The sequence below is a fragment of the Dryobates pubescens genome, chromosome 3 (assembly GCF_014839835.1).
Source record: "Dryobates pubescens isolate bDryPub1 chromosome 3, bDryPub1.pri, whole genome shotgun sequence".
Classification (NCBI taxonomy): Eukaryota; Metazoa; Chordata; class Aves; order Piciformes; family Picidae; genus Dryobates; species Dryobates pubescens.
In genome coordinates this window covers 23,992,008-24,017,936 of record NC_071614.1, presented here as the reverse complement: position 1 = coordinate 24,017,936, position 25,929 = coordinate 23,992,008, and the positions used below count along the sequence as shown (strand labels likewise).

The 25,929-nt window shown below is 52.3% G+C and overlaps 3 protein-coding genes across 4 annotated transcripts in view; 1 reads left to right on the top strand and 2 right to left on the bottom strand.

The window, feature by feature from the left end:
• Positions 1-7,194, top strand: part of IFT172 (intraflagellar transport 172) — a 41,186-nt gene extending 33,992 nt beyond the window's left edge. Inside the window, exons 41-48 of the mRNA XM_054180165.1 lie at positions 1,014-1,124; positions 1,907-2,026; positions 3,567-3,662; positions 4,281-4,340; positions 5,048-5,146; positions 5,819-5,972; positions 6,564-6,655; positions 6,915-7,194. Of these exons, the coding sequence (XP_054036140.1) occupies positions 1,014-1,124; positions 1,907-2,026; positions 3,567-3,662; positions 4,281-4,340; positions 5,048-5,146; positions 5,819-5,972; positions 6,564-6,655; positions 6,915-7,004 (822 nt within the window). The 3' untranslated portion in view covers positions 7,005-7,194. The remainder of the gene's footprint in view (positions 1-1,013; positions 1,125-1,906; positions 2,027-3,566; positions 3,663-4,280; positions 4,341-5,047; positions 5,147-5,818; positions 5,973-6,563; positions 6,656-6,914) is intronic.
• A 1,117-nt stretch (positions 7,195-8,311) lies between these two features.
• Positions 8,312-11,099, bottom strand: KRTCAP3 (keratinocyte associated protein 3). The gene is made up of 5 exons (XM_054179846.1): positions 10,350-11,099; positions 10,205-10,264; positions 9,113-9,313; positions 8,755-8,889; positions 8,312-8,424 (listed from the first exon to the last, which is right to left on the bottom strand). Exons 1-5 carry the CDS (start codon positions 10,548-10,550, stop codon positions 8,341-8,343), a joined length of 681 nt encoding a protein of 226 aa, XP_054035821.1. The 5' UTR covers positions 10,551-11,099; the 3' UTR covers positions 8,312-8,340.
• A 21-nt stretch (positions 11,100-11,120) lies between these two features.
• NRBP1 (nuclear receptor binding protein 1) overlaps positions 11,121-25,929 on the bottom strand; it is a 35,862-nt gene continuing 21,053 nt past the window's right edge. The window contains exons 9-19 of one of the 2 annotated variants that reach the window (XM_054179836.1): positions 17,441-17,524; positions 17,120-17,178; positions 15,647-15,745; positions 15,432-15,564; positions 15,052-15,154; positions 12,810-12,860; positions 12,593-12,728; positions 12,460-12,513; positions 12,015-12,078; positions 11,874-11,929; positions 11,121-11,573 (exon numbers count right to left, since the gene is read on the bottom strand). In XM_054179836.1, the coding sequence (XP_054035811.1) occupies positions 11,475-11,573; positions 11,874-11,929; positions 12,015-12,078; positions 12,460-12,513; positions 12,593-12,728; positions 12,810-12,860; positions 15,052-15,154; positions 15,432-15,564; positions 15,647-15,745; positions 17,120-17,178; positions 17,441-17,524 (938 nt within the window). In that variant the 3' untranslated portion in view covers positions 11,121-11,474. The remainder of the gene's footprint in view (positions 11,574-11,873; positions 11,930-12,014; positions 12,079-12,459; positions 12,514-12,592; positions 12,729-12,809; positions 12,861-15,051; positions 15,155-15,431; positions 15,565-15,646; positions 15,746-17,119; positions 17,179-17,440; positions 17,525-25,929) is intronic. The other variant, XM_009909484.2, reaches the window with a different exon arrangement.

Here is a 25,929-nt window from a genome sequence, read left to right as displayed (position 1 = left end):
GAGGGCATTGAGTCCATCATCAGTAAATTTGCTGACGACACCAAGCTGGGGGCAGGAGTTGATCTGCTGGAGGGTAGAGAGGCTCTGCAGAGGGACCTCAACAGGCTGGGCAGATGGGCAGAGTCCAACGGCATGAGACTGAACACATCCAAGTGCCGGGTTCTGCACATTGGCCACAGCAACCCCATGCAGTGCTACAGGCTGGGGTCAGAGCGGCTGGAGAGCAGCCAGGCAGAAAGGGACCTAAGGGAACTGGTTGATAGTAGGCTCAACAAGAGCCAGCAGTGTGCCCAGGTGGCCAAGAAGACCAATGGCATCCTGGCCTGCATCAGGAACAGTGTGGCCAGCAGGAGCAGGGAGGTCATTGTGCCCCTGTACACTGCACTGGTTAGGCCACACCTTGAGTGCTGTGTCCAGTTCTGGGCCCCTCAGTTTAGGAAAGATGTTGAGATGCTGGAAGGTGTCCAGAGAAGGGCAACAAAGCTGGGGAGGGGTTTGGAGCACAAGCCCTATGAGGAGAGGCTGAGGGAGCTGGGGTTGCTTAGCCTGGAGAGGAGGAGACTCAGGGGTGACCTTCTTGCTCTCTACAACGACCTGAAGGGAGGTTGTAGCCAGGTGGGGGTTGGTCTCTTCTCCCAGGCAACCAGCACCAGAACAAGAGGACACAGTCTCAAGCTGCACCAGGGGAGGGTTAGACTGGATGTTAGGAAGAAATTCTTCATAGAGAGAGTGATTGCCCACTGGAATGTGCTGCCTGGGGAGGTGGTGGAGTCACCATCATTGGAGGTGTTTAGGAGGAGACTTGATGGGGTGCTTGGTGCCATGGGTTAGTTGATTAGATGGTGTTGGATGATAGGTTGGACTCCATGATCTCAAAGGTCTTTTCCAACCTGGTTAATTCTATTCTATTCTATTCTATTCTATTCTATTCTATTCTATTCTATTCTATTCTATTCTATTCTATTGTGACTCCCCATCTGGCTCCCTCAAGGTTTCTCTCCCCTTGGTTGCAGAATTTCAACATTTACAAGCGCCTCTTTGTGGAGATGGTGAACGCTTCTGGCATGAATTGTGCTGAGGCCTACTCCAGCTGGGCTGACCTGCGTGATGTTCTCTTCCATCTGGTGAGTGTGGGCCGTGGTTAAACTCCAGCACCCTGGGGGCTCCCAGCAAGGGAGGAGGAAGAACCTAGTCTCTAGCCAGGTGACTCATGCAGTGTTTGTAGAACACCAAGTGAGAGGAGGTGGGGAAATGTCCACTATGTGGACAGAAGGACAGCAGAATATTATGAAGGGGGCATAGCTGGGCAAGAAAAGTCAAAGAAGATAACCCTGCACTCAAGGCCAAATCCTAGAAGTGTGCCTGGGCACTGACCCTTGCAGAGCTCATTGTGTCTCTGCTACATGGGGGACTATCACACCATGCCACTTTTCACCCTACACCCACATTTGGCAGCCTGGATGGATCGAGGACCTGGGGAAAGTACACAACTACTGAGCCTGGAAAATGAGAGTCCTCCCTGTCTCCCCAGAGATGCTTACAGCCTTGTGCTCATTCTTCCCTGTCCCAAAATACCTCAGAGCCCACAACTGCCTCTTCTCTGCTTCTGTCCCATAAACATCCACCTCTAGCACAACCAAAATCCACAAGTCCCTCTTTGTCCATCCAGACTCACCCCTGCCTCCAGTGCTCCCTGCTGTTGCAGTTCTGCTCTCCCTTCTCCCACAGCCTCTCCTTTCAGCACTCTGTAGAACCCAGAGCTCCCAGGGCCCTGCCCTTTTCCAGTCTCCAGAAGCGTCTGGATGTTCCAGAACCTTCTCTCGCCCAACTTTTCCCTGGGCTCAAGTGAATGAAGCTCACCCTTGTGTTCTCATGTTCTCAGTTACTCTCCCTTTCTCTTCCTCAGTGTGAAAACTTAGTAAAGTCAAGTGAGGCAAACACTGCAGCCCATGAAGAGTTTGAAACAATGCTGCTGCTTGCTCACTACTATGCCACTCGCTCTGCTGCTCAGGGCGTGAAGCAACTGGTAAGGCTTCTGAAGTTCCTTTGCCAGGTTACCACCCTGAGTGCAGCACCCTCTGGGGACATGCAGGTCCAGGGCTATCCACAGGTCACTTACACAGCATGGGTGCATGAGAATGGGCCTGCAGTGACCTGGGAGCCCTCCACTAGCAGGTGGAACTGGAGCTAGTCTTCTCTGAGTCCTTACAATGGGACAAGGGGCAAGGGACATGAACTCAATCACAGGACCTGGAGCTGGGATGTAAAGTGGTGGGAAGCTGATCCCTGTGCTTGGCATGACTTGTGAGAGAAGAGGCACCAGTAGGAATTTAGGGAACACAGGAAAAATCTGGTCTTCCCAGGAGAGGCATTGCTGCCTTTACAACTGGGCTGTGAGAGCTGCCTGGGCTGTGAGAGCTGCTGGGCTGCACACAAGGTCTTGAGAGCAGACTGGCTTTGCACAGTGTGTTGGGAGCTCATGAGCTTGTGTGCTGGGTCTCTCAGGCATTTTAAGAGATTGTGGGCTCGAGTGCTTGGCATCACATGGGGCTTTGGCAGATCCTGGACCTTTGTGCTAGGCCTTCTGTGGGGCTCTGGTGGTTCATAGCCCTGGGTGCTGGCCCTCACAAGTCGTGTCTTGTATTCTTGAGTCTTGAGTCTTATATTCATGGGGATTTGGTCTAGGCTACAATCTATAGCAGAGTCCCTGCTTGACTTGTGATAAGAGCTCTGTATGGGCTTGGGACTGGAGCTGTGACGGAGGCTGTGAAAAAGGTTGCCACATCTAGGACCCCAGTAAAGTTGTAGGGGAGACTGGGGCTTCCCTGTGGCTGCCTGTGTAGATGTTGGGGGTCCAGAGAGCTGTCAGGCAGAAAGAGGCAAGTCTGATGCCTTGGAAACCTGTACAGAAACGTACAGTTGTGGAATGTTGAGGCATTGAGTGGTCTGTTTGGAACCATGAAGGAGAGGTGGCCTTCCCAGTTATGGTATGATGAGAACCTGTCTGGCAAGCAGAAAAGGGAAATCTCCCTTGAATTCCTTGCCCCAACTTAAGGATTCTTGTATGATCAAACACAAGAAAGAACTTGAGTGTGAGTGTGGCTGAGCATGAGAGCAGGTAGCTTGGAGAGGCTGCAGAGTCTCCACCCCTTCAGGCACCGTAACTAGACATGTTCCTGAGACAACCTGCTGTAGCTGACTGCTTTGAACATGGCAGGGGGTGGACTAGGTGATCACCACAGATCCCTTCCAACCTTGGCTATTCTGTGACTCAAAGAGTGTGAGTTTGGGTGTGGAAGGTTTATAAGGCAGAAGAACTTTATCTTCAGGGGACAGTTCTCCTGTGTGTTCACTCAGTGAGGGTACTTATGGTCAGGACTGCAGTGTTTAACCTTTGCTGCCCATCTAGAATATGGACTTAGAAGATCTCCAGAGGTCCCTTCTAACCCCTACCATTCTGTGATTCTGTAATATGTGGGTACAGAGTCACTACAGTGTGACCTCATGAGATTCCTCATGAGATCATGTGCTGATGGCTGTGGCTTTACTGTCCCCTCTATCTGCAGGACACGGTGGCTGCCAAGCTGTCCATTTCCCTGCTGCGTCACACTGACCTCCTCCCTGCAGACAAGGCTTTCTATGAAGCTGGGATAGCTGCCAAGGTAAGAGCTCTGCCACCAGAGCAGATAAGGAGGTGGAGAACCCTGGGATCAGGGATTCTAAGCTTGATCCTTCCCCAGCTGCAGTCACAGCAGTAGCTGGACACTGGCATTGGAAGCTCCTCAAACAGCCACTGTGTTTTGCCATGGCATGGCAGTGGGAGGGCAGAGCTGAGCTAGTGAGCAGACTCAAACTGCAGGCCCAGGGGTGAACCAGAGGCTACCTTAGATCCCGTGGCTCTGTCAGTGTAGATCAAGGCTCCTGATTGCTCTGAGTCACCCAAGGTTGCCCTCACTCCTGAGGCTGCAAGTTCTGATCATCTGCCCAGATAGTGACACATGGCAAGCAGAGTGTCTTGTTCTCACTGATGCCAGCTGTGCAGTCATGCCTGACACCATCTTGTGGGACAGCCTGGGCCTGGTTGTCCTCATGGCTGCCTGTGAAGCAGTCCCCAGGGGCAGCAAGCTGGGATGTGCACTCTCCTTCCCCATTACCTGTGCTGCAAGCAGGGTGTCATGGCACAAACAGGACCATGTCCTTTCTAGACGTTGCTTGGGCAGGAGAATCATGGCTGTGGAGGTAAGCTGCCCACACTCACTTGTGGTTCCTCTCTGTACTAGGCAGTCAGCTGGGAGAACATGGCCTTCATCTTCCTGAACCACTTCCTGGACCTCTCAGATGTGAGTATAGTCTGGTAGAGGGAGGGTTCCATACCAAAAACAAACTGCAGGGCTAAAACAGCCCCTCAGCTCGCCAGGGCTCCCCTGGGGTCAGATGTGGCAGTACACATTCCAGCTGGTGCTGCTGAGGAACCCTGAATGTTGCCTGGTGTGGGTGCATGCACAGCACTAAGTACCCTAACTCTAGCTGTGGAAGGACCTTCCACAGCCCTGGCTGTGTTGCTCTCTATGTGCATGGGTACATGGTGCAGCAAAGAGCAGGCTGGCCTGACAGTTTGGGCCTGTGGTCTTCATGGCTGCCAGGGTTGTTACAGCTTTCAGAATGGTCTCATCTGAGTTGTCCCAAGGGAAGGCAAATCACCTGAGGGGTGGATGCCATGGCCCAATGCTTTACCAACTGTGGTAAGACTCAAGCATCCCCCATGCCAGTCACCTCCTTCCTTGACCAGCAGGTTGAACCCAGAAAACACCAGACCTTAGGAAGCTGACAGACTTTACTGTTAATAGTCTTGCCAGTGCTGTCAGCAGCTGCTAGTGAAAAAGCAAAGCTCCTCCTTCTATCTTCCCCTTCTTTGAAGCCAACACTGCAGAGAATGGCCACAAATGCCACTTCCTAGGGGGCCCAGGGTCATCAGTAATGCCATCCCCACAGTGTAGACTGTGCTGTCCTAGTAGTGCTCCACCACTTCTCCTTTCTCCTGTCTCAGGCCATTGAAGAAGGGAACCTGGATTCTCTGGACAACTCTGATTTCCAGGGTACAGACATTCCCTTCGAAGTGCCGCTCCCAGCCCAGCAGCACGTGCCTGTGAGTGTCTTATGCCTTCTGGGGATCTTCTCAGTATCTAAAAGGTGGGGGTCAAGAGGATGGGGCCACACTGGTGCCCAGTGACAGGACAAGGGACAATGGGCACAAACTGGAACCCTGGAGGTACCATCTGAAGATGAGGAGAAAATGAGGAGGTGTTTAAAAGATTCATAGATGTGATGCTAAAGGACATGGTTCAGCACCACACTTTAGGTAGAGTTAAATGGTGGTTGGACTCAACGACCCTAAAGGATTTTTCCAACTGAAAGGATTCTGATTCTCTTCCTTCCTGTGAGAGTGCCAGAGCACCCAGAGTGAAGTCTTCTTCTCTGGAAAGGGCCTGGAATTCAGACAGGGAGATGGGTTTTGCTGGATCACAAAGGGTGACAGCCCTGGACCAGGCTGCACAGAGAGGTTATGGAGTCTCCTTCTCTGGAGACTTCCAAACCCACCTGGATGTTCTGATCCTGGGCAACCTGCTCTGGGTGAACCTGCTTTAGCAAGGGAGTTGTATGAGATGATCCCTAGAGGTCCTTTCCTACCCCTACCACGCTGGGATTCTTCAGCTCCCATGAAGAGAGATGCTGTCCCCTGTGGTGTGCTGCCTCCTGCTGCAGCTGGGTGCCAGCACAGTACGTGGTACCAGGAGGTGTCCTGGGTTCTACCCTGTAGGAGGAGAAGCGGGAGGAGGTCCGGGACTGGGTGCTGACCATGTCCATGGACCAGCGGCTGGAGCAGGTGCTGCCGCAGGACGAGCGCAACACCTACGAAGCCTCGCTGGTGGCAGCGGGCACTGGGGTGCACTCCCTGCCCTGCGTGCTGACAGGTACGTGCCAGGCCAGCTCACGTGTGGTGCCGTGCCCGGAGTGGGCAGGTGTTGTAGGGTGGGTCTGCGGCAGAGGAGCTGGACCATATGGACCCCAGAGGTCCCTTCCAGCGTCTCCCATTCCATGTTTCTCCAGGTCACTGCTTAGTCTCACACAGCACTGGCCAGGAGCCTGCCCAGGCTGCCAGCACAGGCAGCACCTGTCCCTGCTTTGCCCTGACCCCAAAAGCTGTCTGTCCTGGCATGCAGTGTCCCCCAGCTCACACACATCATACATTGGAGGATTGAGCTGCAGGACCTGGAGTGGGTTGGAAAAGCTGAGGGTAGGGGTGGGTCACCAAGAACAGTGCTCTGGCTCCAAAGATGGGGAGTGGAGTGCCATTATTTGACAGGCTGGTGTGTCCTTGCCAGAGGGACAGTCTCCTACCTTCCTTTGATCCCACCACTGTGGGCACCCCCTTCCTCATTCTGCTCTCCAGAAGACAAGAGGTGGCATTGCCTCATGGGAGCTGCCCCTGGCCAGCTGGCCACAGCAGGCAGGGAAGGGGTCTGCTGTGGGTCTCATTTCTGAGGGCATTGCTATGTGACCAGGGTACCCTGTGCTAAGGAACAAGATTGAGTTCAAGCGGCCAGGCCGAGAAACCAACAAGGACACATGGAACAAATTCCTGATGGCTGTCAAGGTATGCCAGGCACCCTGTGGGGCAGGGAGACAGGGTGCAGGGTCTTCAGCCCCTCCTGGTGACAACAAAACAGTCCTGCTGGGTGGAGGGCAGTTTTATTGCACTGGCCCTGTGTGCTGCTGGGCTGGGATTAACCTCGCTCAAGGAGCTGGAGCAGCCTCAGCTCTGCCTGTGCAGCTCTGTCAGTCCTGGGGTGCCCCTGGGCATAGGGGGACAGTGCTGCCCCCTTGTCCCTGCCAAGACCACTTTCATTCTGCAGACATCCCACAGCCCTGCATGTCAAGATGTGCTCAAGTTCCTCAGCCAGTGGTGTGGGGGTCTCCCAAGCACCAGTTTCTCTTTCCAGTGAGTTGGACCATGGCATCTTTCAGTCCTGTTCCTCAGCACCCTCCACTTCCTCCCCAATAAACTCATTTCTCAACCGTGGTGTGCTCCTGTTTGTTCAGGGATGCCAAGTCCATGAATATGTGTACAGGCACAGGACCACAACTCTGTACATGTGTGTGTCTTGGCCTCAACCCAGCTGTGCTAAATGTGCACCCTAGAGTACAAATCTTCTGAAGAGCAGCTGAGGGAACTGGAGAAATGGAGACTGAGGAGAGACCTCCTCACTTTCTACAACTTCCTGAAAGGAGGCTGGAGTGAGGCAGCAGTCAGTCTCTTTTCCCAAGAAACAAGGAACAGGGCAAGAGGAAATGGCCTCAACTTGTGCTGGGGCGGTTTAGATTGGACATGAGGAACAATTTCTTCCCCAGAAGGGTTGTCAAGGCGTGGAACAGCCTGCCCAGGGCAGTGGTGGAGTCCCCTTCCCTAGAGGGCTTTAAAAGCCATGTAGATGTGGTACTAAGGGACATAGTTTAGGGGTGACCTGGCAGTGCTGGGTTAACAGTTGGACTCAATCTTAAAGGTCTTTTCTAACCACAACAATTCTGTGATTCTCTGATCTGTCTACATCCCTATGCCTGGTGGGGAGCAGGTGTGGATCTGGGCTTACCCAGCAGCAGTCCCATCCTTCCATCCTCCCTGCAGAACCACTGGCAGTAGACAGTGTGGAAATGAAATGTTTATTTAAGAAAACAAGATTCATACCAAAAGAGATTCTTCACTTCCCACTGCCTGGCCTGCCTGAGTGCAGGCACAGCCAGCCTGATCTTGCCTGCTCTGCAGCAGGGACACCATCACCCACATCAGGGCCAAATACCTCTGCCCACCCCCACCATGGCACATAAGAGAGAGCCTTCAGTGTGCCAGGAAGGGCCCTGCAGCCTGGGGTGAGCGGGGTGAAGCGTCCAAGGCCCAGAGCACCAGCTGGGCTAAGGCTGCCTGGTGACCCTGGGCAGTGTGTCTGGAACCTGCAGGGTTTGTCCCAGGTTGGGGGGGAAGGCACAGCCCTCCCCACTTCAGCCCACCCTACCCTTGCCTGCACCCAGGACAGGAGCATGGGGCAGGGGAAGCACCACCACGCTGGGTCAGACTCCTGCAGCAGTGCCTGGAAGGAAAGAGCAGGCATGAGAGAAGGGCTGTGATGTGGGGCTGGGCTCATGCCAGCACCTCTGGACAGCACTTGTCCACTGTGCTTGGACAGAGACATTGCAGGGGGGTGGTATGGGCAGGGGCCCCACTGACAGCAGCTTGTCCCCTCCTGTCCCCCAAGCATAGCCCACACACTCTGCTCACCTATCCAGCTAGGTACGAGACTCAGCCAGCCCCTCCAGGAGCTGCTGCATCTCACGTGGTGGCCTCTCCTTCACAGTACTTGGCCTGGGCAGCTGGAGAGAGGTAAAAACCAGAGGTGGAGAGTAGCAGGAATGTGTGAAGGGCTGGACCACAGTGGGGAGGCTGTTTGCTCAGGACAGAACAGGCTCGGCTATCAGACAGATAAAGAGGAGCGTCCCCCTGCAACTACCCAAGAGGAAGGGGTGCCAGTCTGCCACCAATGCTGGCTTAGAAGAGGGTCAAAATTGACATCCCCCCTTCCCACTGCTGCTCAGCCTGTGTGGGAACAGGGGCCCATCAGAACCCAGCACCTTCAAAAAGCAGCAAAAAGGCAGCAGGGGTGGGCAGAGGCAGGGAGCCTGAGCCAGACTGATGGGACCTACCTGGTCTTTGCCATAGCTGCGTGCACAGGGCCCAATACCTCGGAGGATCAGGGCCACCAAACAACACTTGCCAGACAGCACAGCTTCTGTGACCACCAGGACCATGGAGGGGATCCAGAGTGCCAGGGCTGTGTCCTGCAGAGCAGAGGGTCAGAGGCTCCTCAGGAGCATGGTTCCTTCACCCAGGGAACCTGTATGGGGCTGAGTGGAGGCTGAGCAGGCATGGCAGGAGAGAGAAAGGGAGAGGGAGGCAGAGTGAGGGGAAGAGAGGCAGGGCGAAGGAAAGAAGACAAAGAAAAGTGAAAGCAGAGACAAGAGCAGGAAGGAGCAGGGCACTGTGGTGGCCCTGCAGACTCACGTAGATGCGTGTGGTGTTGAAGGGACAGTCGTTGGTGACGATGGCAGCGCGGGCATCGGCAGGCAGCGCAGAGCTGTTGCAGCCTATGACAAGGTGCCTGCCCCGGCCGTGGATGGTGAGGGCAATGGCCAGCACCAGGCCCACGCTGCACGCTGTGGACAGGAGGAGGTTCAACAGGGACACACTCAGTAGAGTCCAGTGCTGCAGGCAGCAAGGAGAACACGTGAGAGCAGGCATGGCAAAGCCAGGGGAGATTCTAGGGCAGGTTACACCATGCCTCAGCACTTCACTCTCCAGGGTCACAGGGGTGCTGGGACCCCACAGATGTTTGCAATGAGTGAGCCCATGCAACCTCTTACCCCTTCTAGCATGGCTCAGCCCTATGCTCAGATGAAGCTTTTGCATCCTTCATCCCATCTGTGAGCTCTGAGACCCCAGACGACTCCTTTCCATTGGCTCCTGCATCATGGGAGCTCTAGCTCGCTGAGAGCTGAGGCTCCCCCCAGCACTCTGCCCCCTGCTGGCCCATCCTCTGAGACCCCACAGAGAGCCCTGATCCCCGGCTGCAATTCCATCCACCGTGAAATCCAGAATGGTTTAGGTAGAAAAATACCTCTAAGATAAGGCCAGCTGTTAACCCAGCACTGCCAGGTCACCACATGTCCCTCAGCACTGCACCCACAGGGATCGGGATTCTACCAGTATGCTGGACAGCCTGTTCCAGGGCTTGATAACCATTCTGAGGAAGAAATTGCTCCTCACGCCCAACCTAAACCTCCTCTGGCGCAACCTGAAGCCATTTCCTCTTGTCCTATTCCTTGTTCCTTGAGAGAAGAGACTGATCCCCGCTCAGGTCTCCCCTGCGCCTCCAGGCTCTTCTGACCCAGATCGGTGTCCTGTGCCCAGCCCGCTGCCCGCCCACCCTTCCTGGTGCGGCCGGGCCGGCGCTTCCCGCGACAGTCACCCTCCCCGCCGGCGCCGAGCAGGAAGGAGGCTCCGGGGACAAGGTCCAGGGGAGCGGCTGCCGAGGGGGCTGGGCCGGGCTGTGCCGCACCGTGCCCGACCTCTGCTCCTCGACGGCGCCGCACTCACCATGGCTGCCCGGGACGGGTTGTGCGACACTAGGATGGCGACGATGCCCACGGCGATGCTCTGCGGGAAGAGACCCAAGATCGACCCGCGGCTAGAGCAGGGCCAGCCCGGCCCCCTGGCCCCCGCCCGGCCCCACCGAGCTCACCAGTAGCCCCGAGCCCACCGACACCACGTTGGCCACCGCGTACTCGGGAGTGACGGCGCGGCGGGTGCCGGCCACATGCCGAAGGACCGAGCCGTGGACGATGGCACCGAGCACCAGACTCCCGTGGCCCAGTACGATCAGTGCCAGCCCGGCCCGCATCAGCCGCCGAGGCTCAGCCGGGCTCCGGCGGCGCCAGGCCATGGCCGCCGCCCGAAGAGAACCGCGCCGGGGAGAAAGAAAGAAAGAACCGCCCCGGGGAGGAGAGAAGGGCCCCGGGGAGGGGAAAAGGGCGCGGAAAGAGACAGGACTCGGGTATTTACAAAACAGTTTATTAAAAATAGGAAATGATAGAAATGAGATGCAGGGGCGGAGCCGCGGGCCCAGCACCCCGGGACGAGAACGGGGGTGGAGCAGGGACAGGTCCCAGCGCTGCCATCGGGATCCGGGACAGCCCCCACCGCCCCGGGTGAGCCCGCAGCTGTACAGGTCCAGCGGGAGTCGGAGCTCCGGGAGGCTGCAGGAGCCGCAGCCCCGCACAGCGCAAGGCCAAGCGGCCGCGCAAAACCAGTAAACAAAGTGCAGCCAACTGGGAGCGAAGAGGAGAAGCGCCGGGCAGGGGGAACCTGGCCCCCGACCCAGCTTGTCCCTGCCCAGTAAGTGGGGGGACTGGTGCCAGAGTCGGGTGTAGAGTGGAGGGCAGAGTGGGCAGCAGGGTTTGGGGCTCCCCCCTTTACCGTTAAATTAAAAAAAACCCAAACAAAACAAAACAAAGAAATTAATAAAACCAAAGAAAAAAAAAAAACCAAAACATTTCTGTGCTGTGCAAAAGACACTGTACAATTCAAACAGAACAAACTCCATGCACGTGAAGGGGGCCGTGGAACCCCCCAGGCCAGGACCTGGCTCTGCAGGTACCACCCAACGGAAGGAGGGCTGGAGATAATACTGATGCGCAAAGTCCCCTGGAGCGGGCAGCAGGGAGGATTGTCGCTGGGCCCAGCCACGGCACATGCAGGGTGAGCTTCTGAGCACTGCAGCTGGGGTCTCGCCGATGCCCTACGCTGATGGACAGACACAGAAGGGGTCACAGGCCACAGGGCTGCCGTGCCGGCTGCCTGGGGGCTGCTAAGATGACACAGTCACTGCCGTCAGCGCTCCGTTCCGGGTGTAGTAGAACTTGCTGAACGCCTCTTCAAGTAAACAGGTAAGTCTGCTCTGGTCAGCCTGCGAAGGACAAGAGCTTGGCTGCAGCCGGCAGCTGCTGGCCCCGAGCGGGGGCACGTCTTACTCCTCCTGCTTCCCCAGCTAGAAAAGAGCTAATCACAGAATCCCAGCATGGTGGTGATGAGAAGGGTCCTCTGAGGATCATCTTGCCCGACCCCACTCTGCTAAAGCAGGGTCACCCACAGCAGGTTGCCCGGAATCACAATGTCCAGAGAAGGAGACTCCACAACCTCTCTGGGCAGCTTAGTCCGGGGCTGTGATCCAGCATAAACCATCTCCCTGCGCCCCAAGCCTGCTTACCTCGCTGATGAACCCAAGCTGGACCAGTTCAGCTGCCAGCTCCTGGATGTTATCATCTGCAACACAAGGAAGGGTCAAAGTTACAGTTCTGAGCATGCTGCTGGCCCCAGTGCACCAGAGCATGGGAGGAAAGGTACTTACTGGGCTGCAGGTCACAGCTCAAGTGTCGATTCAACTTGTCTTCCAGTTTCAGCAGCAATGTTAACTACAGGGTAAAGAAGTTCTCATGAGGGGCTGCAGTCCTGGGGGCTGACACAGGCTGTGGCACCTTAGCCAGCCAGCAGCACCCCAAAATCCCATCAGGAAAGGAACAACACCCTCCAGAGCCCCACAGAACAGCCACATCCAGTTCCACTCCAACTAACAGTCATCAGTATCATCCTCCCATGGAGGAAGCCTGATTCTGGGGGTGGGCCAAAAACATTCACTGCATGCCAAGTCAGATTCAAGCAGAGGCCTGGACCTGGCTTTGGGTTCCAGGTTCTGAGACCAGCCTGGACCCCAGCAGTGGAGCCACCAGCTCTGCAACCCTGCCCCAGGACACCCCCACACAGCACACTCAGCCAGAAGATGGGAAGGAACATACGTGGTGCTTCACACCCTCCTCCACGGACTCAATGTTGCATTGCATCAGCACCACCTGAAACCAAAGCAGAGACCCCGTGACGCGACTGCCACGCAGCCCAGGGAGGGGAGGGACAAAGCTCCTTGCCTCTCACCTTGCGGGTCTCCACCTCAGCAGGCTCTGGAGTTGGGGTTTTCACGGAGGGAGGAGCGATCGGGGACTTCACCACAACCTGCTGGGGCTGCTGGGGACGAGGCATCCCAAAAGCTGTGAGCGGGTAGATACCGTTCCTGCAAGCGAGGAGCCTCAGGTTATGCCTCTCTCAAGGGTTTCCAGTTTCAGTTAAAGGTGCCCTTTAGAACCCCTCTTACCTTACATCCTCCAGGAACTTGTCTAGCTCCAGTGCTGGAGATTGTGAGAAGCTGGGAAAAGAGAAACAAAGCACTGAGGTGAGATGCCATCTATCAGAACCATCCACTCTAGTCTCTTTGGATGCAGTTGCAAAGCCCCAGGTCCCAGACTACAGACGTGTCAGTGGTAGGATGAGTATGGAGAGAAGTGAGACAGACTTCAGTCTCCCTGTAGAGGTAGGAACTGTTCACAGAAGCTGAGGATGAGGTGACACCTTAGTTACAGCAGAAAGCAGAGCAATCATCACTGCTAAGACAGTTGTCCAAAGCAAAATTGTTTGGCAGCCAGCCCAGCAAGACTGTGCTCCTAGCAGGGCTCTTCAGAGACATCTCATACCAGACCCTTGAAGCCTGTGTCACACCTCCAGAAGAGCTCTGCAAAGGCAAGAACCTCTGCTGGCACAGCATAACCAGCCACATAAGTCCAAACCAGGAACTAGAAACTACACCTCAGGGTGTAGTGCCCTGTCCAAACAGCCTCTTACTGCAGTCTGGGACACTTGTGCTCTCTGCAATTGCTTTCCCAGATTGTCTGTTCAGATTGGTGGCTTCTGAACACTATGTCCCAGCAGAAGTCTTCTCACCATTTCATTTAATTCCTCAGTCTCTAACTCCACTGAACAGCTTCCTTGCTGGTGGAGGACAGTAAGCACTGATAGCCCCTACCCTCTTGTTGCATCTTGTACAGTTACTGCTCTTCCTCACCCCCAAGCACACACAATTCCTCCATGTGGCGAGAGCAATTTCCAGCCCCTTGGACTCAGCTCTCCGATCTCCTCCAGGACTGCTGCTGCTTTGTATGTGTGCCTTGTACAGGTAACATCTGTCAGCATTTCACCCTCTCCCAGTATCTGACACCTGTTCCTGTACTTGCTCTTGCCTGCAGCTGCACATTGTCCTTTCCCATGGTGGCACTCCACAGCCCTCAGGCAGAGCAGCACCACATCTTTCTCTAAAGCAAGCCACTGCTGTCTCTTGCATGGCACAGAGTCAGCACCAGCACAGTCCACAGCAAGTAGCTTGTTTCTTTCTGGGTTTGACTAATGAGGACACACATGTTCTCCTACTTTACCAATTCCCCAGCAAAACACTTTCCTCATCACCTTATTAAAGGCAGATTTCTAGTGTCCACTTGACCACAGCTTCTTTGTAACAGCCAGATCCCTCCAAGTACTCTGGCCTGCCAGGTTTGGTCTTAGCTGTGTATCTGCCTCCACTCCCCAGCCACCCTGCAGGCCTTCAGCATACATCTCCTCTTTTTTGTCTTCTCCAGCACTCCTGAGATACTGCACTCCTGATAAGCAAGTCCCAGGCTAGCTTATGCCAATGCTCTATAGATGGAAGTCTCATGTATGTGAAGAATCTCTCTTGCACAGCTTTGGCTGCTTGTTCCTCATCCTCCATTTTGAACCTTTACCATTCCCAAAGACTCCCCTAGAAGCACTCTAGTCCTCTCTGGAAATACAGCATCCTCACCTTAGCCTCTCCAGCTAAGCCTCTGACTCACTGAGGTTTCATTATCCATCATCTCACATCACTCTTGCACCCTCCGTGTGCTTTGTAGCTATTACGGTCACTTACTTTGGAAGCCACTTCCACATTTGAAGTGGCTGCTGTGTGTCACTGGCAGCTGCCCAAAGCAGCCTTTCCCTTTGTACATTGCAGAACAAGCTGCTCCATTAAGGAAGCCCTGAGGAGTTTCACAAGCCTGTGACTGGCCCAAGTCCCTTCCCCAAACCATTTATAGCATCACAGACTCTTTTAGGCTAGAAAAGATCTCTAAGCTCATAGAGTCCAGCCCTTAACCCAGCACTGCCAGGTTACCACTAAACCATGTCCCTCAGCACTACATCTACATGGCTTTCAAATACCTCCAGGAATGATGATTCAACCAGATTTTGCTAAGGACTGTTCCACCTACAGTGTGTTCACTTTTCACCTGTCCTTCAGGGGACAATTCACATTGTCCCCTCCATTGAATCTGCTCAGAGATCATGGGTGCAAGGTGTTCTTCTACCCAAGAGTTACTCTCCTTCACCAGTCCCTTCACCACCAGCAGTGATCACTCCCTCATTCCCTGGTTAGTTAAAACACCAGCATGAGTATCAAGGAGCACAGATCCTCCTGTGCTCTCACCAGGGCTCTGGCATCTCTTCCTCATGCAGCTGAGCAGCTTCATCCAAGCACGCAACAGGGTACTCACATCATCTTGACTCCTTCCCGGTCCACATGATTTATCTCTGCCAACACTGCACTCATGTCCAGGTTTTTGGTCATTTCTTCTAAAGCATTTTCAGGAATCATGTCTATTAAAAAAAGCCAACCAAATCAGACCCAGTCAGAAGAGCTGCAGCTCCTTTCCAACTTAAGAACAGCAGAAAACCCCAGAAGCTGCTGAACTCGCGCCCCTCAGAGCTGCCTGGGCACCACAGTCCCTCAGCTCTGCTGTGACCTCAGCTCTGTTCCCAAGGCCCTGCCAGCTAGAAGCAGCATTAAGGTCATGATTTCCAGTAACACCAACTGTACTGGCAGCTGAGTGGAGCTCTGCAGGACAGCTGTGGAACCCTGGAACTCCATACTCACGCTGATGTCCGACGATACAGTGAGCAGCCAGCAGCTTTAGTGATGGCACCTCAAACAACGCCTGGTGAAACAGGAGCTCCCGGGCAGTGGGACGCTTGCCAGGGTCCTGCTCTAGACACTTCTGGATGAACTCCTGAAAGGCAGAGTTGCATGAGATGATGTGCAATGTCACAGCAGCTGCAGGGGCACAGAGCCCTCCTCCCTCCCTCACTCACCCTCTGCAAGGGGTCCTCCAGCAGCTGGATGGCACTGTTGATGGCCTCCTGGGGCACATAGGAGGACTCGCCATTACCCTGGATCTCCAGCACCGCCATCTGCAAGCACAGAGCATGGCCTGAGGACTGCTCACTGTGTTGAGCAGAGCTCAGGGGGACCACTGCCAAGAGTGAAATCACAACAGCAGTGTTGCTTGGGGCTATCTGAGGTCAGGGTTTGTGAAGGCAGAAAGAGAATGTCTGCCTCGTTATGGTGGCTTGTCTCTAGCACCCTAACAGCTTGCCAGAGACCTGGGCACTGAGCCAGCATCACCCTGGACAGCATCTCCTTTTTGAATCTCTTGATCCATTTGCCTGTGCTTTGCTTGACAATTCCCATCCTCTAATGAAGCTGGGACTGGACCAGTGCCAGAAGCTGATCATGTCCCCCCTGGCTGCGTGACTAGCTCTTTATTACAGGCAGGAAAGCAAGTGCACCACACCATCCAGCATGGGTTTCAGCAAACACATCCCTTGCTAGGAAAGGCTGGCACAAGATTCCAGACAACCTCTTAAGATTTGATGTTGGAATACATGACCTTTAAAGGTCCCTTCCAACCCAAACCATTCTATGATTCAACTCAAGTTTTGCTTCCCAGGAGTGGTGTGCTTCCAACAGCTCTCTTCCTCCTTCCTTTACAGGATGTGCAGCACTCTCTTTGTGATGGCTTCATTTCTTTGTGATGGCTCTGACAGTTCTTCCCAGAAAATACCAACAGCTCCTGTTTGCTAGACTTAGGCCTACTGATTGCAAGGACAGAGGAACCACTAAGCTCCTAAGGTCAGGTACATCAGATCTGTACATGGCTGCAACCAGTTCCTGTCTCAGGTAGGGACTGTTCTGGACCAGAATGTTTATGGACTACATCTGTCCTCTCCTCTGGATACCAGAGGAACAGGTAACCCCCAAGAAGAGGAGTTCTGGTTGCCAAGTACATCATGTACAGTTTGTTGTAGTGACTGCTCCCACCAGCTAATGGATCAGACTTCAGAACCACAAAATCAGATCACCAATAAACCACATCCCTCAGCATCACATCTACATGACTTCTAAATCTCTCCAGGGATGGGGACTCCATGACTGCCCTGAGCAGCCTGTTCCAGGGCTTGACAACTCTTTTAGGGGAAAAATGTTCCAACCTAAATCTCCTCTGGCACAACTTGAAGCTGTTTCCTCTCATCCTATCAAGCCCTGCAGAGTAATGAACTCCACATGAAGAACTGCAGAAAGAACCATGCATTAATGAGCTAATAATTGCTCAGTAAGGCACTGGGGAAGCCCCAGCACAGATCTCACCAAGGCAAAGTGCATTTGACTTGGAGAACAAAGAGTACATTTCAAAGCCAACCCACCCATAACCACAGCATCTCTACAGAGCCATCTCCTTCCCTCAGATTCCTTCTCTGTCCCAGAGCCAGTGGTTCCACACTCACCTCCAGTGCACACATCCCAAAGGAGTAAATGTCCACAGCAGTAGTGACATTGGCAACTTCTGTAACATAGAAAATAGAGCTCTGTTATCAGTCCATCCCTGCACTCAGCAGGACCTGCAGGATCATCTCTATGGTAGCCTGCTGTGATAATCCTGCAGCCTTCTCTCCCTTTTCTGTTCTCAAACAACAGAGGAGTTGAAGCATTTAAGCAGGCAAATAACCCAGAACTGTTAATGTGACGTCTGCCACAAGCCTGTAGCTGCAAACAAGATGCTTGGAACAGCTCAGAAGCATTAGCAAGGTCAACAAAACCAGGCTCACCTCCATATTCTGGGGCAAAGAAGTGCAGGTTCTTCTGCTCCTCACGACAGGTCTTCACGTGGTTGTTAATCGTGTCCGGTGCCACTAGAAGAGAGCCACGAGCCTTTAGGCTACAAGAAAACATAGCCTGTCCCTATCTAGACCCTAGGCAACACATGCAGCTCCAGGCTCCTCTGGGTCCCAGAGGGACAGCACAGCAGAGTCACATCGGCCCTTCATCAGTCCCACATCTCCAAGAGCAAACCTGGAGATCACAGCTTCTGCCAAACAGGAAGACAGGCTGGGAAGGACTCCCTGATGAAGTGCAAGTTCTGAAAGCACCTGAGATCAGATCTGTAGCATTCATCACAGGCAACTCAACTATAACCTAGGAACAGCCAGAAATCATTGCAACCAGCAACTAACTCAGGCCTTGAGGAGAGGGACAGACCTACAAGGCAACTCTTCTGCATATCAGCAGGGCACTGCTACCAGAGTGCCTCAAGACAGAAGTCATGCAAAAAAACTGCTGAGAAGATATGACCACCCTGACCAGAGAGGCAGCCAGCACTTCCACAGGCAATGACCACAAAACACAGAGCTACAGGGAAGGAGAAACTCCCAGACACAACAACCAGCAGAGCACAAGTATGGACCCAAATGACAGCCACCTCCAAAAAGACTGCAAATGGCTCTCCAAAACCAAGCAGCTGGCTCCCCCAGGGAACACAGATTCACCACCCCATCTGAAGCTCTGCTTCCACCCTTGAACTTGCCCAGTCCCACAATCTCCTTTGTCACCTCTTGAACAATCACCATTGCTCCTGGTCTATACTGCCACAGTGTGTACTCACAGGGCTCATACCAAACCACCTGTGATTTTCCAGGTGCTCCTGGAACAGGTCAGGACACACCAAAGAGAATGCCTGGTTGAATGAGAACTAGTTCCCAGCCTCAAAGGAGAGATGTTCTTTGGCCTCTAGTTAGACATGGACCTTCCTTGGTAACTCAGCCCAGCTTTGCTGAGAGGTACATACCAAATCACATTATCCTATTCAAGCACTGGAAATGGAGCTTGCTCCAGTGTCTACTGTCCCAACCAACTATCCATGAGTAGCTGACTGCTTTTGTTCTTGTGCTGGCTCCTCTTTGGAAGTCCAGTCAGATTTCTTCATCTCTAGAGCTTTCCTGCTTACAGACTCCACCAAGTCCTCTCAGTTCCACAGATCCAAGCAAAGTTAAGATGAATCTTTCATCCTCCTCTTCATCCCTGCTCTGTGTTTTACCAGTGACACAGACTGCTCAAGATCAGCTCTGGCCAGGGCCGTGCACAATCATGTCTCTGCTGAGGATTCAGCTCCAATGGACCTTAATAATGCACATAAGGAAGTGGGTCAAATTCCTTCCCCAAACAGACCCTCCTCCCCTAGACACCAGATCCTCCTCAGTTCCTGATTGATGAGCTTTTGTGTAGCTTGGAATTTCTCCCATGTCTCCCTGTTCTTTACATTAGTAAGATCAGCACCTGAGGGACCCCAAACCCCTCCAGTGGGGCAGCCCTGTCCCAGCCAGGGCCTGATACAGCAGGGTAAATCCTTCAAGATTTGTCCAGTCCAGCCTCTCATACTGAGCCTTCTAAAAAGGTTCCCAGACATGCAGATCTTGTTGGACTTCTCAAACCCTCAAGGACACACTTGAGCAAAGAACTCACCAGGGTAAGCAGGCAGCTCATCAGAGTGCCTGTTCATCATTAGCAGCACCAACCAAGAACACACTCAGTGGTGCTACCTCCCATGGATCACCAGTGGCAGGTTTCAGCAGAGGTGTCCAATCACACAGCAACTTGCCCTTTTAAACACTTCAATCTGCAGAAGACATTCTCCTTGTGTCCTATGTCCAACGCTCACCCACTCTTGTCCTGCATTCAACACTTCCTCTTGGCAAGTGGGGAAGAAGTCTGCCCAACAGGTCTTTCCCTTCCTCCTGAAGCCACTGAACTGTCTCCTGCAAACACCTAAGCATTCTCCAAACCTGAGGTATTTGGAGTGTTACTGCACTCTTCTGGTGAAGTGCTCAAGCACATTGTATTCCAGATGTCAGCAGAGGAAAACAAGACAGCAGCATGAAGGATCAACAACTAACCTCTTAGCTTAGTCCCAGGAGTGTAGTGCAACCCAGCAACAGGGGATAAGTAACCACCTCACCTATGCTGTCTTCTACCAGCATCACAGGCACCAAAAATAATCAGCTAAACATGAGATTGTCTGCTTGCAACCTTAAAAAGATAGCCACAGCAGGTGTGAGGCCACATTATCTTCTGTATTCATATGCTCAAGACATTTTCACTACTGCAAAAGTAGTGAGACTGCACAAACCTAAGACATTTCACAGCTGACTTTTATCTGCACACAAAGTTGACAAGCACATTCCTATTAGGGAGAGCAGACAAGACCATCAACTTGGAAGCTACTGGAAACAAAGAGCAGCATACAGCTGTTAAACACTGAGTCAGCCAGGAAGAGATGTGGCAGATTTCCACACACCACCATCCTACAGCCTGGCAGCTCTGCCTCGGGGACCATCAGCAGTGTTTGCAAAGTTATGTGCAGCACTGGGTCACCAGAAGCTGGAGGATTTTATCATTTTTCACAGCTGAATATCTAGTAAGATGAAGGGGCAAAGAGGTTCAGTACATGAGAAGCTCCCTACACCTAATTCCCACCACCAGACAGCATCCTCCCAGCTGCTTACACCCACGCTTCCCCTCACTGCAGCCACTGGCACAGCCTCCCAGTAGCACAACTCTTCTCTGCTTACAGCAGAGCCCAGGCTCCACGTCAGGGCAAGCACTGCTGAGGCAGAACCAGTGGCACTTGCAACAGAGCAAATCCATGTCCTTTGAGAGAGGTACTTTCTCTACAGAAAGTAACATAGAACCATAAAATCATGGGATGGTTCACACTGGAAGAGGTCTCTGGGCTCTGCCTTGTCCAATCCCCTGTTGTAGCAGGGACACCCAGAGTTACCCAGGACCATGACTAGGAGGATTTTGAGTAGCAATAAAGATGGAGACTCCATCACCTCCCTGGGCAACCTGTGCCCATGTCTCCCTCACACTGAAACAGCTTTTCCTGATGTTTAGAGAGGCCCTCCCAGGGTCCGGTTTGTGCCTATGGCCGCTAGTCCTGGGACTGGGCACCACTGGAAGAGCCTGGCTCCATCCTCTCAGCACCCTGCAGATATTTACAGACACAGATTAAACCTCCTTGAACCTTCTCTGCTCCAGGCTGAGCAGTCCCATCTCCCTCAGCCTCTCCCCACAGCAGAGATGCTCCAGTTCCTTCAGTTTCTTGGTGGCCTTTCACTGGGCTCTCTCCAGTGCAACCATGTCCCTCTTGTACTGGAGAGCTCAGCACTGGAACCAGCTCTTATGGGGTGATCTCACCAGCCCTGAGCAGAGGGGAATGATGCCCTCCCTTGACTTGCTGACAGTATTTTGCCAAACACAGCCCAGGATATCATTAGCTGCCTTTGTGGCAAGGGCATGTTGCTGGCTCACATAAATATGGAAGCACAGAAATGAGCAATGGGAAGGAAAATGATCATGCTGTGTCAGACTCCTTGTGAAGCAGTAGGTGATATTCTTATGCTTAAGTTTAAAAAGCATTCAGAGTTTTGAGTTGCTGTGTTTGACCATGTCCATTATGTGGAAGTGGAAAGTGAGTGGGATCTGGAAGAGCACAGACACAAGAACAAATGAGGAGGACCTTGTAAGGTAAGTACTTGTCAATCCTGGCTGCATGCAGGCTCTTGAGCAGGGACTTCAGAGCTTATTAGGATTTTATCTGTGAGAGTTCATTATATAAACAGCTTCATTCCAAACAAAGTGTGTGGGGAGACTGAAAGCCTGCTCACAAACACAAATTCTAAGTTCCAGACTAGAGGAATGCAGGTCCTATGGTGCATCCTTCTGAAACACAGAAAGCCAAAGGATGGATATTCTTCCTCAGTTCTTTCACAACTGAACTGCAGCAGCCTCATAGGATGGTGCAAGAACTACATGCAGTCAGAAAACCAAGAGACAGTCACTGAAAAGTGCAGACCCAGCTCCTCTGGAATAATCTTTTATTCCTAGAAGAACGATGTATGCTGAAAACCAGAGGCCTCAGAAACATGCCTATGGAAACTATTTGTTTGAAGCAGCTCTTCTGATCAGAAAATTGGACTGAAACAGTATAAATGCACATTTGATTGAAATGTTATCAGGGCCCACAAGTTTGAGCATCTCAGGCTTGACTTCGCTGCACTTCAGACTTCACCTCTTTGCTGTTACTGTTTCACAACATGTCAGAGGGAAGCTGCACAAAGGATCTTGGAAGACCTAATAAATAGAAGAGCTCCCCCCTGAAAACAGAAGCTGGAGTGAAACACTCCTCAGCCCACGTGCCTCAAGGCCTACATCACAAAATTGTCTCAGTTGGAAGGAACATCTTGAGAATACAGCTCAAGACCCCTGCTCATGCAGGTCAGCTGGAACAGGTACTCTAGAACCGTGGTTCAGCGGTTCAGTTTTGAGTATCTCCAGGGAGAATGATTCCACAACCTCACTGGGCAACCTGTTCCAGGGTCTGACTACCCTCACAGTAAGAAAAGGGTATTCTTGTATTAAATGGAACTTCACATACTTCAGTTTGTTCCCATCACCTCCTGCTCTGTCAGTGGGCAGTACAGAGATTGGCTCCCTCTTCATCAACTGCTTATACAGATTGAATTGACCTCCCTGAGCCCTTTCCTCTTCAGGCCAAATAGGTTCAGCTCTCTCAGCCTCTCCTCACATGGGACACATACTCCAATTCCTCAACTGTCTGCTGCTCTCCAGAAGGTAAGCCCTGAGCACACACAGGAAGCTGTGAATACTTGCTAAGCTTGCATTCAGGTGATCTTTCATGAACTGGCATGAAGACAACTTCTACAACACCCACATTCCAAGGACCACAACAGGAGTGCATATACATAAGTGCTGTACTAATACTGAAAAAGGTACATGAAGACCAGGATGACTACAAGATCTCTTACACATCCTGGAAATCCACCTGAAGGCAGAATAAAGCACCACACAGCAAAGCTGAAGCAGCAGTTGCCTTCCATGTAACACAAAAAGAATTAATCTGACCACAGAAAAGGCAGGTTCTCATCACTTGGAGCACTTAAACCTTTTCAGGAGATCCTGTGTAACTGAAAATGACAACCAGACTAGAAGACCACAGTTTTCTGGTGTTCTCATGAACCAGAAGACTTGCAGCAGCCCAGAGAAGGTACACTGAATGAGGAAGGCAAGCACATGAAGCAAGAGCCAGCTTTTGAACCTGCTGCAAAATAAACATTAGTTTGTTACCATCATGACATAACAAGAGGCACATCTGGTAAGTACCCCAGCAGCAGGACCAAAGACACCAATTCTTACAACCAAATCTGGCTTTACAAACCCCCTCCCCCAGAAGCACACACTCCATCATAAAACACAGATGTTTGCTCAGGCATTAGCTGCCATTTCAAAAACTGACCACAGAGATCAGAAGCCCCCTGACTGTCTCCTAGCTATGACTCTCTTCCTGCCTTATGATGTGTGCTTATGTATGAAATCAAGGCAGGTCTCTGGAAAACACTGTGGCCACTCTAATAATCCTAACAGCAGCTGGGTTGTGAGTTTATCACACATAGACATCAACCCCATGTTACTCCACCCAGGTTTTTCGACAAGAGTTTCGCAAGAACAATCCAAATGTGACGAATCTTCACTTCAGGACAGGCTCTTACACTACTGAGAGTCTCAAAGACAGCACAGGCCAAGGGGAGACAAAGCCTTTAAGAAAATGTAATCTAAATACAGCCACTTTGGACTTTCTGAAGCATTCTGGGCAAAACCAGTTCCACTCAGAGCTACTGACCTCATTCCCAACAGCACCTACAGGCAGAGACAGACACATTCTTCTGCTTGTGGAAGTCTGCCTTAGTTCTGCCAAGGGATAGGATAGGATAGGCCAAGTTGGAAGAGACCTTTGAGATCATCGAGTCCAACCTATCATCCAACACCATCTAATCAACTAAACCATGGCACCAAGCACCCCAGCCAGTCTCTTCCTAAACACCTCCAGGGATGATGACTCCACCACCTCCCTGGGCAGCACATTTCAATGGCCAATCTCTCTCTCTTTCTAACATCCAGTCTGAACCTCCCCTGGCACAGCTTTAGACTATGTCCTCTTGTTCTGGTGCTGGTTGCCTGGGAGAAGACACCAACCCCCAGCTGGCTACAACCTCCCTTCAGGTAGTTTTAGAGAGCAGTAAGGTCTCCCCTGGGCCTCCTCTTCTCCAGGCTAAGCAACCCCAGCTCCCTCAGCCTTTCCTCACAGGGCTGTGCTCCAAACCCCTCCCCAGCTTTGTTGCCCTTCTCTGGACACCTTCCAGCAAGTCAACATCTTTTCTAAACTGAAGGGCCCAGAACTGGACACAGGACTCAAGGTGTGGCCTAACCAGTGCTGAGTACAGGGGGAGAATGACCTCCCTGCTCCTGCTGGCCACACTGTTCCTGATCCAGGCCAGGATGCCTGAAGCAATTGAAAATGTCAGGCTCACAGAGGACATGCTTGACTCCACACAAACTGTGTGGCTAGGAGCAGCTAAACTACACAAACCCATGTTAAAGCCTCCTATATGAATGCTGACATGGGCAACAATATTGTCCATTTTTATGGCAGATTTTTCTGTACCCACTGATTTCAGCTCCCCATTGTTTTTTCTCTAAGCCACACTTGCCTTCATTACACAAAAGAAAAAATTCAACATAAGCAGCGGCCAGATCCAAGATCTCCCAATAACCCCTATTTTATTTCTACATCACCACCTCAGATGTCTGTTATGGCTGCAAAACCCCAGCACGAGTCTTTAAATACCAGGTAACAAAATGCAAGAGTGAAGCAAAGACTAAACTAAGATCAAATATGAAAGTGTGTCACTCAGCCTTATTAGCTCAATGCTGAAGCCAGTCAGGAGGTTTATAACCTATATTTAGTGTTTTCAAACCCAAGTCACTACTCAGGATCCAAGGATAAAGCAATTTCTAGCTTTCACATGAACAGTACATAGTAATACTGCAGTACTGGTGAATTAGCAAGAAAGCAGCCAAGGAAGCTCAGTACCTCCAGGCCATCTGATGTTGCTTTAGCACACATGAAACACCACATCATCTTCTCAAGCCTGGAGACCACTGGCTGAGGCCCTTCTTGCCATGCTAGAATAAGGGCCAAAGATTCTGCTCACAGAGGTGACTTGATTCTACTGCTATGTCTTAGTGCCTCCAGCATGGTTGAACACATGTTGAAGCCCAAGCTCAGCCACATTCCCACTCTGTGGGCTGTTCCCAGACCAGTCTGTCTGCTGTTAGTGTGCCTCCTTGCCTCTCCCACTCCACGAAGGCAGCCTGGCTTGCCCAGCTCCCAGTGCTCTGTAAGCATGCCCAAGGAAGCCTGTCTTCCTAATGCCATGAGCCCTGACTGCAGCAACTTCCTCCTAAGCTACAGAAGATCCCAAATTTAGCTAGAGAGTCTCTACTCTGCTGGTGATGCAGAGCAGCACATACCCTCCTACTGCAAATGCTAAGGCAGCACAGAGCCCTTCCCACCACTTCCATTTGACAGCTGGTAGGTTCCCAACTCAGTAGGAAAAAACATCCAACCATCAAGAACAACCCTGATGGCACACAGTGAAATAATTATGTTAAATGTAAATGCAGTGCTCTGTTTAACAGAGTTACAAACTGCAGCACTCTAAGCTTTCCCCAGCACTGTTAAGGTTCAGCTGCACAGAGTGCTGGGCCATCTTATCCAGATTGGGCTTTACCCAAGGAAAGTTGGACCAGATGATCCTTGAGGTGACTTCCAAGCTGGGACTGTGTGATTCTATGGTTCTCTAGAACCCATCAGCCCAACTCCCTCCTATGCACAGCTCTCCCCAAAACCAGAGTTTTGCCTGGGGAAACAAAGAGCAAACCTTACTTCACAACCAGGGACTCATTTGGGCAGGACATCTCTCTGGCCATCAGCAGCCAGACACGTTCACCGAAACGGTCATCTTAAAAACAAAACATCTACGGAGTTAGAACTACAGCAAGCAAGTGGATAGCCAAGCAGAAAGCAAAGGCTAGTCCAGGCCTGGTGCCCAGCCCAGGCTAGCAGAGCATTAGCAGGGAAGAGCCTAATGTACGTGGAACGTTCAGCTGGGAAGAGCTCGGAACAACGCATCCGCTTGGCTCGACATGCAGGAGCCGGCATGCACGAGGGTCCAGGGACTAGCACACACTGAGAACAGGGAGAGGAAGAGAACTAAGGACCAAGAGACTTCACAAAGGGCAGCGCTCCCTCTCTGTAAGGCTTTGGCTGGGAGCACAGGGAAAAGCATCCCAGCGCAGAAACACCAGGTCTCGAAGCAGGATGCGCCTGAACCCAACAGTT